The sequence below is a fragment of the Corticium candelabrum genome, chromosome 4 (genome assembly GCF_963422355.1).
Source record: "Corticium candelabrum chromosome 4, ooCorCand1.1, whole genome shotgun sequence".
Classification (NCBI taxonomy): Eukaryota; Metazoa; Porifera; class Homoscleromorpha; order Homosclerophorida; family Plakinidae; genus Corticium; species Corticium candelabrum.
The window spans coordinates 673,631-685,000 of record NC_085088.1 but is presented as its reverse complement, the minus strand read 5'-3'; the positions used below and the strand labels follow the sequence as shown (position 1 = coordinate 685,000).

Sequence of the window (11,370 nt, the reverse complement as noted above, 5' to 3'; positions counted from 1 at the left end):
TTCCTGATTGACACACGTCGCACGATCGTGACACGAGTGTGACCCTATGTTACACTCGTTGATATCAGTACATTGGAATCCGTCACCTTGATAGCCGTCTTTGCATCGACATTCGTAAGATCCATGAACGTCAACACACACGGCGTTCGTATTGCATCTCGTTGAACCCAAACGACATTCGTTGACGTTCATACACTCGATGCCGTCACCGCTCCAGCCCTTTCTACATCTACACGTGTATGATCCTGGATCGTTTGCACACCACGCGTTAGGATTACACGGGAACACGATGCCGTTACATTCGTCTATGTCATTGCACGTCTTGCCATTACCCACGTATCCTTTCTTACACTTGCACGTAAACGAGCCATCGGTGTTAACACAATCAGCAAACTCGCTGCAGCCGTGACTCCCCTCCCGACATTCATCAATATCTGTGTAATAAAATTAATTAATTATTAATTAATAAAAATTAATTATTAATACATAAAATAAAAATTAATTAATTATCAATTAATAAAATAAAAATTAATTAATTATTAATAAATAAATAAAATAGAAATTGTTTAATTATTAATTAATAAAATAAATAAATTATTAATTAATAAAATAAAAATTAATTAATTATTAATTAATAAAATGCCGTTATCACCCTTTTTTAGGTAGGGTAAGTGGGGTCTTTACCCTCAACTGGGCACCGATCAACCAGGCAGGTAAATAAAAATAAAATAATTATATATAAATAAAATAAAAATTAATTAATTATTAATAAATAAAATTAATTATTAGTAAGAAGGACGAGGCATCTCACCTGTGCAATCGTTTCCATTTCCTCTCCAGCCAGGTTGGCAAACGCAACCATACGAGCCGATTGTGTTAACACATTGAGCAAACTTGTGACAATTGTGAGCATCGTTGTTGCACTCATTCACATCTATTCAACACTCTCTAATTTAATCATCACTTTTAGTGTAAAAATGTGTTGTACCTGAGCACGTGAAACCGTCTCCGGCGTATCCAATCCGACTACATCGGCACGTGTATGATCCAATCGTGTTCTCACATCGTGCGTTATCATCACACTCGTCTAACTCACTGTTGCATTCATCGACATCTAAACAACACATAATTAATTAATTAGTTAACTAATTATCATCCGACCGTCAACAAGTCAGTTACCCAAAATAACCGGCTGCCAACAGATAAACTGATGACGTTCGTCGCACTTTCTCAACTCCCATGCTCCGTTTCTCGAGACAAAACAATCGGTCTGTTGTGGATCAACACCATTTGTGTGTCTCTGATAAAAGTTGACGTAATTGAGAGGCGACCCATCCGACCATCTGTATCTCCCTTCCACTTCCAGATCATTTAGACCCACCCACACATCACGATTTTTCACAACGATCTGATGATCAGTCGCAGAGTGAAAGCTGATGAGATGACCACCATCTCTCGTACACTCAGACTCGGCATCAATCCACGTACGTCTCTCAGTTGCATCGAGATAACATTGTTTTTCATATTGAATCCAACGAGGAGGACACATCTCGACCCCTACAATAGCACGAATAACCACATTTGGACAAACATGAGACACACATACAATCGACGTCAAACTCACTGTCGTCACCAAGTGAAGGTAACGTTGGAGGTGAGGTGGGTTCACCCATGGCAGGAGCTGCACACACAACAAAATCACAAAAAAAACAATACAATTAATTAATTAATTAGTTAAGACTTAACTACCTTTGCATATGGCTTTGACTATCATGTCACAGCGAGCAGCTTGCCATACAAACCGTCCGGCTTTGTAGAGCATCAACACGCAGTTACCATCAGAACGATTTACCTGAGGCTCGTAAGCATCCCATTGCGTGAACGTCACCGAAGAGTTATCGCTCCAACCGAACTGCCCTTGTGCTCCACTGTCCTGCAATCCAATCCAGTAGCTGTCGACTGGACTCAGTAACGTGGAGACAAACCCGTGTTCACGACTGCTGATGACTGACGTCAAATGGCCGTCGTGTACTCCCCCTGTGCATAGACTTGATGCAAGTTGTGCTGCGAGATCAAATTTGTATTGTATGAAGTAGCAGTTGCCGTTGTAGTATGTCCACTGTGTGTCACATCTCGTATCTATATGAGGTTATCACAGATATGATGATTTGGTATTGAAGTCTCTAAGTACAATCAGGCAGGCAGAATGAAGTTGAAAATGGGTAGTATGTGAGATAGATGAGACGGAAGTAGATAGACAAGTCGAACACAGGCAGATGGTGAAAAACAGACAGGCAAACGGACAGACAGACAAACAGACGAATAGATAAAACAGAAAAGACACACAAAGGCAGACACACACCACACACAGACTGGGTTATGTTGTGTGGCCCATTGTGGGCTTTCGGACTGATGTTTGGACAATTAGACTGTAATAGTGCTGATGTATAAAAATATATGTATTGACAGACAGACAGACAGACAGACAGACAGGAGATACGCAAACACCATGCACATACAGATACATGCTCTCTCTCTCTCTCTCTCTCTCTCTCTTCACACACACACACACACACACACACACACACACACACACACACACACACACACACACACACACACACACACACACACACACACACACACACACACACACACACACACACAACAAACGAAACAATACAAGAACAAGGAAACAAGCATGGAGACAGACACATAGACACACAACACAGACTGACGAACACGAAAACATGAAAAGTCTAACAAGAAAGTAACACTTACCAACACGGTCTTCTGTACTAGGATTGTCAACATCCACTAAAGACAAAGAAAAACAGTCACAATCCCAAACCTATTGATAACAACAACATTCCAAGTGATGCATGCTTCATTCCACAGACAAATAAAAATACTACACAGACACAGACGTCTTACACAGAGACTGTTTGCACACAAATGCCTTGGATGCTGAACAATCTTCTTTCCGCCATTTCCCAGTGAAAACGTCAAGAACGACGCATCGTTTGTTAGCCGTTCTTAACGGCTCAACGTCCGCCCAGTTGGCATATCTACAACAGAGACACGAAAATCAAGAAACGATGACAGCTACAGCAACAGACAAAGTTGGAAACTCAATACACAAAGTAGTACTGTAGGTTAGTGGTATGATGTATACGTATACATGTACATGCCATATACACTGATACATACATGCCATATCTATCTATCTATCTATCTATCTATCTATCGTTCAGTCTTACGTTCATTAGAATAGACAGCAGTTTTCATTAGTCTTTTGTGCTAGAGAAAGAAACTATTTAATAAAATCTATCTATCTATCTATCTATCTATCTATCTATCTATCTATCTATATATATATATATATATATATATATATATATATATAAAGGAGAGGTGTCTGTCTGTGTGTCCGTCCGTTGGAGCATTTCTCAAAAATGGCAAGTCTGATCTCGGCCGAATTTGGTTCGTGCTCGCCGAATCCATTCGGGTTGAAAGTGAGACTGTGGCCGTCTTCCTGACTTCTCCCACGACAATGCCGATCGCACTCGCTTCCGCTCGCGCACGAATATCTCCGGAATGGCGCATCGTATCTCCGCCGAATTTAGACTGCCCGTTCCCGACGTCGGACGGTACGCGCTGAGTGTGTCGCTTATTGTGGGTGACGCTGGGAAATGGAAGATATTTTTGCTGATATCCGGGTCTTGAAAAATACGCCCACAGTCGTTTGCCAGCCTACGAGGGTCGAAGAGCTGCTGTGTTTGATGTACCTGTTCCCCGAAACGCCAGCAACGTCTTCGAAGAGACGAAGTTCAGTGGGACTGTCAAAATGACGAGAGTTGCCATTCGTTATATACAGGGAACGGATTATCCGGGTAAGTATTGCACGCGACTTGCACGTTATGGGATTCACGTCGAAATTATAGATGCCAGGTTCGATACACCTGTTCTCCGCAACGGGACTGTCGAAATGGCTTCAACGGGATCAATAATCCAATCAACGGGATTTTTTGAAACTGGACACGTGTCGAATAGATGCCAAGTTCGATACACCTGTTCCTTGCAACGGCAGCAACGTCCAAGTTGAAATGGTTTCAACCAATCGCTAATCCAATCAATGGGATTTTGGAAACGGCAATTGAACAGGATACAACTATGAATGAGAATTCTGTCTGGCTGCTACTAAACGGTAAAAGCACTTACACCACAGCTAATTAGTGATAGTAAACGGTTCTCTATACAAACTGTACGTGACCTGGCTACACCTCCTCTGCCTCTCCAACCATCAAACTCATTTTTAGATACTTTCTGCTATAATCTCTACCTATAAAGGCGACCTGTCTCTCCTCCACTTCCATGTTGTATTGGCTCTATGACAAACGTGTGTGTCAACTGCGGCGCTATGAAGTGGAAAGGAGAAGCACCTGGCATGTGTTGTCCCCCGGGTGAAGCCGGGCATTGGAGCTTGTACATGTATACATACTATATCCACTGATATACATACCATATACATGTACATGCCATATACATGTATACATGCCAAATCTACTAATATACATACCATATACATGTACATGCCATACACACTGATATACATACCATATACATGTACATGCCATATACATGTATGTACATGCCATTTACATGTACATGCCATACACTGATATATACATGCCACATACATGTACAAATACAGATGCCCTAGAGAAATAGGATGTCATGGTAATGCATTATTTCTATGATCTCTTCTAGGTAAAACCACATTGTGCATTGTGTATGTATGTACGCATCTACCTCACACAATTACATGTGCTGCCTCAATCCCACAAACCACTATTCCTGATGGACAAACAGAGTTGGCAACTGCAGTAAACTTGACCCTAATAGGAACCAAATAGGAAGTACAAGTGTGGGGAGCTGGAAAAATTAGATTAGAAGCGACCAATTGAAATCAGCAAACAACAACTTAGGAAAAGTCACTTGCATGTGACTGTCAGTTCCATGACGTTGTTGTTGTTGTGTTCACGATTCTGTGTAACTTCACACAACACGAGATTGTGTGAGATTGTGTGACTTCGTGTGAAAGCATTCACATGAAGGTAAAGTGATAAATGATAGAACAAAAATATTATGTGTTGGGATGATGCATGGATAAATGATACTCTGACCATTCACCGTTCATCACTGTATTATCTCTGCACCCACATGTCTCTGCCACCTCTTTCTCTGCACCCTCATCCCGGAACCCGGGTGCCTCTGTCCTCACACACACACACACACACACACACACACACACACACACACACACACACCACACACACACACACACACACACACACACACCACACACACACACACACACACACACACACACACACACACACACACACACACCACACACACACACACACACACCACACACACACACACACACACCACACACACACACACACACCACACACACACACACACACACACACACACACACACACACGCACAGCAATTTTCAAACCGACTTAGAACTGTTTCTATCATTTGTCATGATACAGACATTAATTACAGGGACGGTGGAGCAAAGTTGGGGGCGGGGCATAAAAGGTCGTTGGAGTACGTAAAGTTTCCAAGTCTCACCAAGAGTGCGTTATCGACATTTCCTGTCAGGAAGCACTTTCTGATGTTAAACTTTAACTTAAACACTCCTCTTAGGCAACCGAAAGCGCTTATAGACACATTTGTATTTCTGGTGAACACTGTCATATTGGAGTACACAAATTCAAATAGTTTTCTTCCAAAATTTCTTTAGAGTTGTTGATCGTCAAGTTGGGGGTGGAGTGAAATTGCCTCCTCTACCCCAGCTCCCCAGCCACTGAGTTAGCTAAAAGTTAGATGTATTGTTTCCCACCAAAACAATGAACAGGAAACAGTACAACTACAACAACATGCAAAACCCAAAAGTCATAAATCAGTCAACCTCCAGACAAGCTTCACTCAATGTGTGGTGTGTGTGTGTGTGTGTGTGTGTGTGTGTGTGTGTGTGTGTGTGTGTGTGTGTGTGTGTGTGGTGGAGCAGATGGTAGAGCGTTGATGATGACATCCGGGATCTTGTATTCCGTGATGAGGTTAAAGATTCGATCCTGGTGGAGGCGACACTGTCGCAGTTTCCTTGAGCAAGAAACTCACCCACACTTGCTTCTCTCGACTCAGGAGTATAAATGAGTACCTGGTCATTGACTGGGGTGGACAAGACCGCTGGCTTGGCAGCAACATCATGCAGCAGACGGGGACGTGTGGGCCTTGGTGTCCAGTCCCAGATCTGTGCCATTGCCAGTGCCCCTGGATGACTCTGGCCAAGCTCCAGGTGGATTGTAGTACATGGAGGCCCTGTCTCTAGAGGCTGGGGGAGCTATCTCCGCAACTGACCTCAAGGTCGACGTCGAAAGATGTGGAGGGCTTAACATTTGTCCATTTGTGTGTGTGTGTGTGTGTGTGTGTGTGTGTGTGTGTGTGTGTGTGTGTGTGTGTGTGTGTGTGTGTGTGTGTGTGTGTGTGTGTGACAAAATCAGCTGTAAGGTCTGGAGCCACAGCAGAGGCAGGTGAAGAAGAAAAGGATATTCGCCATGAAGACAGAGTTCGTACAACTGGTGGTCTCTTTTACTCCTTAGTGGTTGAGAACTTGGAGCTCTGGTCATTATTTAGCATCAAAACTTTGAAAGCTATTGCTTCCAAAACCTCAGCAGTCAGTGGCCTTAAATTCCACCAGGCTTTCCAAAATACAATGCAGCAACTTTCTATTCAATTATGGAAACATAACTCAAGAATGATTCATAAGAGAATTCAGCTTGAAGTACAGAACGTTGATAGTTGGGATGTACCTAGTGTAATGTAATACTTGTTGGTTTGGGGATGTTTGGGGGATTGCTTGGGTTTGGAAAATATAAAAAATAATATATATATATATATATATATATATATATATATATATATATATTAACAGGCAATACAAAAATGGGACAACCTACTCACCATATAACACATACATGTAGATAGACAGATAATAAGTCTATTAGATAGATAGATACAATTATACAGGAAATCAAGCTGCCTGGCAACACATCTTGCAACACACAATGCCAACAGACCAGAAAAGATGCTATGACATCAACACAGAATCAACAGAAAAACATAAAGCCTAATAAGGGAGTAATAGTAATTAATATAAATTAGCTGTGGAACTGCTACACATCACACCTACCATGACAGGTAGTTAGTACATGTACACAAAAGATGTAATGAATATTAATCAATTAACAACCACCTGTATAAACATGTACTTAGTAACTACCAATGACTCATTAACTCCCTACCACCTGCCACATATTACACACCCTATTTGTCATAATACGCAAATAGCACCACGCTGAGAGTATGCTGCACTGTACTAATATATACTCTACAGTTGGGAAACCAACATACAGCAGTGTGTGTGTGTGTGTGTGTGTGTGTGTGTGTGTGTGTGTGTGTGTGTGAAGGTAGGGAAGCATGCATTCCTGACTTCTCAAAACATATTAATATTGTTAACTAGATGCTCCTCGGGTTCCAGTTTACTTGACTTGATGCAATGCGACAGTTAGTTGATATAAATGAGCACTGAATGAGCAGTGTATAACGTTGTCTGCACTTGCTGTTTAGGATGAGTTTTTTTGGTGTTTCTTGCAGATTTTGGGTGCCAATAATTGAATTTTCATTAGGCACTGATCAGGTAGTGCTCGAAACCATAATATGCTTAGGGTCATGCAATACTGTAAAGAGGCGAGAAAAATGCCTTTTAGAGTGCAACTAGCTATGGCATGTCCTACTTACAGTGGATTCCATAGGTATAAATAACACTACACCTGTACTCACCTACCCACTCACATACTTACCTACTTATCCACCCACACACCACATTACACACTACACAGGCAAACCCACCCACCCACCCACCCACCCACACCCACCAATTTCCCCATTGTAGGCACAATTGAATTCATACACACACACACATACACACACACATACACACAGACACAGACACAGACACACACGACACACACACACACACACACACACACACACACACACACACACACACACACACACACACACACAAATGGCAAATGGGTAAGGAGCTGCCATTAAACGGTAATGCCCCAGCCAGATGGCTGGGTTCCTGTGCACTAAGCAGGAGCTATGGGCCATGCTAATCAATCTCTTCAAGCCTGGCCAGGTGCTGGCGGGAGCACCGACTGCTATGCCAACTGTGGTATGGTTACCAGGACGTCTCACCCTGACCCCAGTGGCTGATGGACTTTGTCACAGTCGGAGGCCTTTGCCACCCCAGTCAATGACCAGGTACTCATTTATACTCCTGAGTCAAGAGAGGCAATTGTGTGTAAGTTTCTTGCCCAAGGAAATTATGCCATAGCTTGCCATCACTGTGACTTAAACCTCCAACCCAGCAAGGTCCCAGATGTTTCCATTCTCTAAACTCACTCTCTAACCAATTGAGCCACAGCACACACACACACACACACACACACACACACACACACACACACACTGCTGTATGTTTGGTTTCCCAACTGTTTAGTATATACGTCAGAATTCAATACATTTATGATTAGGTTAGTCCACAGAAGTTAAACATCGATTTGTCCAGTGGTTGCTACTGTAAAATATTGTGTTTCACCTGACAAACGATGTTTCAAGCAAACTTTCTAATATCGACCAATTGAGTCAGTCGGGTACGTCTGCCTACTGATCAGATGAATGCCTTGCATGCACATGCACATGCACAACACACTCGTTTTTCACACTGAAACATCGACTTACAAAACGTTCGATCCATCAGTCCAGTTGTAATCACCACGACTCTCGTCACTCAATCCCAACCAGACGTTCGTATCTCCTCTTGTCGTCGACCATATGAATCCCTGCTCTAGAAAACTTCCGACGCTCGCCAAGTGTCCACCATTTACCTCATTGCATTTACGTTCGGCATCACCGAATGACAGCAACTCGTCATGTTGCTTAAAACAACTGCTTGCATACTTCACCCAACCAGCAGGGCATCCTGAAAACAACACACTTTCCACTTCTTGTTGTGCAACATAATAATTTTTCTCACTATCAGCGGCAACTTTGCGATCACTCTTCCTGCTAGTTACTCTCCCGTTAAAGCACACTACTTCGACATCTCCACCACTGCACTTTCCGGATGTATACGCACATGCCCCCAGACTATCCTCGTCTCCATCACAAGCCATGTCAATGACAAAATCCTGGCCACGTAGATGAAAGGTGGTGCTGCTATTAGGAGAAACAACTCGCTCGTATGCAAGCTGACGACACAAGACGTTTGCGTTGTCGCCATTCCAACCCGTTTGGCACACTGAGTGCCACTTTCCTCCCACAAACAGCTCGACTTTGCCTTCACTTGGCACAACACCGTCGACTAGACGTGCCTGTCCGTCTCTCGGTGCTACAAATATATCTGTATTACGCTATATCTAAAATAACATTATTACATATTTTAATAATTTATAAAATATTAATTTATATATTCTAATAATTTATAAAATATTAATTTATATATTCTAATAATTTATAAAATATTAATTTATATATTCTAATAATTTATAAAATATTAATTTATATATTTTAATAATTTATAAAATATTAATTTATATATTTGAATAATTTATAAAATATTAATTTATATATTTTAATAATTTATAAAATATTAATTTATATATCTAATATATAATTTGTCTATAAATAGACAACCTGATTACGTCACCACTAATTAAGAATAAACGCACACACCGGACGTTCAATTAGGCAAACCTGCACGCTTCTTGCACACAAACGCCAACTCTGCTGAACAAGCTACCTGATGCCACATACCGTTGCCACTATGCACGGCAACGCAATCGTGCTGTTTTGATGCAGCAGCAACATTTGTTGCTGTCCCTAACTTCCAGCGTGTGAATGTCACCGGAAGTCCGTCGCTCCAGTGAAAACTCCTCGAAATGAGGCCGCGTTTGAGGCCGATATAAACGGATCCCAATGCGGTTGATTTTGCAAAGAGTTTCGCAAGTAATTCGTTTTCGAGCGAATTCGTGACGCTCGTCAGGTGTCCGCCGCGTGCTACACAGTCGCTGTTTGCTGACATCCATGTTGTGCGGTTGGTTGCCAACATGTAGCAATGTTGGGCTAGACATGACCAACCAGAGGGGCACTCTGTAATGAGACACACACACACACACACACACACGGGTTAGCATCTGTGCCGTCGATGCACGAAAGAAAACATACTGCGATAGGGCAGAACATGTGCAACACATGTAGCATGTTGGATAAAACAACCAACCGGAGGGGCATACTGTAATGACATACACACACACACACACACACACACACACACACACACACACACACACACACACACACACACACACACACACACACACACACACACACACACACACACACACACGCGCGCGCGCGGATTAGCATCTGTGCGGTCGACGAATGAAAAAGGTAGAGTGGTAACATGTAGCAATGTCGGGCAGGATATGACCAACCACAGGGCACTTTGAAATGAGACACACACGCACACACATGCGGCTTAGCATCTGTCTCGCCGATGACAAAAAAAGGTAATGTGTTACAGTACAGTGTAGCAGATGTGTTACAGTACAGTGTAGCAAAATGTGTTACAGCAAATGTGTTACAGTACAGTGTAGCAAATGTGTTACAGTACAGTGTAGCAAATGTGTTACAGAGTGCTACAGTGTAGCACACTGTAGCGTGCACACGACTGCTACTCATCCCACGCTTATCAGACAACACGGAGATCTAACCTGCACATTCCTCTAGTTGAGTCGAACTTGAAACGAAATGTAGACAAACTAATAAAGCAAAGACTAGAAAAACCCTGTTCGCCATTCTGTAGCTCTGATGGTGAGTCACAGCTTCTTATGCGACACCTACAGACGACACGTCGCGAGGAGTGAGAAACAGTAGCAGGATAGTAGGGTATAGTTCCACTGCAAAGTGCGGTCTGGACTTTGTTCCAACTCACATGACGTCATAGGTATGTGTTGACACGCCCACCCTTTGTTACTTCCGCTGATTTTCTTTTTCACGCACAACGTAGCGTTTGGCGTTTTTACGAACGCCTCGTATCTGGCCTCGTATCTAGAGAAACCCGGAAGTGGCTCGGTCACTACTTAGAACCTGAGCCAATTAGCCTAGGTATGGACCACAAGTAGGGTAGGACCATGCTAGACTTGTGGTGACTATTGTCTA

General features: G+C 42.6%; 1 protein-coding gene across 1 annotated transcript in view; it reads right to left on the bottom strand.

Moving 5' to 3' along the window:
- The window catches only part of LOC134177942 (fibrillin-1-like), a 26,258-nt gene extending 15,161 nt beyond the window's left edge, over positions 1-11,097 (bottom strand). The window contains exons 1-12 of the mRNA XM_062644718.1: positions 10,923-11,097; positions 9,904-10,299; positions 9,185-9,538; positions 8,890-9,130; positions 2,935-3,068; positions 2,782-2,817; positions 1,750-2,139; positions 1,625-1,681; positions 1,180-1,557; positions 989-1,114; positions 812-934; positions 1-434 (exon numbers count right to left, since the gene is read on the bottom strand). The exon at positions 1-434 is cut by the window's left edge and continues 985 nt beyond it. Coding sequence (XP_062500702.1) covers positions 1-434; positions 812-934; positions 989-1,114; positions 1,180-1,557; positions 1,625-1,681; positions 1,750-2,139; positions 2,782-2,817; positions 2,935-3,068; positions 8,890-9,130; positions 9,185-9,538; positions 9,904-10,299; positions 10,923-11,007 — 2,754 coding nt within the window. The 5' untranslated portion in view covers positions 11,008-11,097. The remainder of the gene's footprint in view (positions 435-811; positions 935-988; positions 1,115-1,179; positions 1,558-1,624; positions 1,682-1,749; positions 2,140-2,781; positions 2,818-2,934; positions 3,069-8,889; positions 9,131-9,184; positions 9,539-9,903; positions 10,300-10,922) is intronic.
- Between the last annotated feature and the right edge of the window lie 273 nt (positions 11,098-11,370).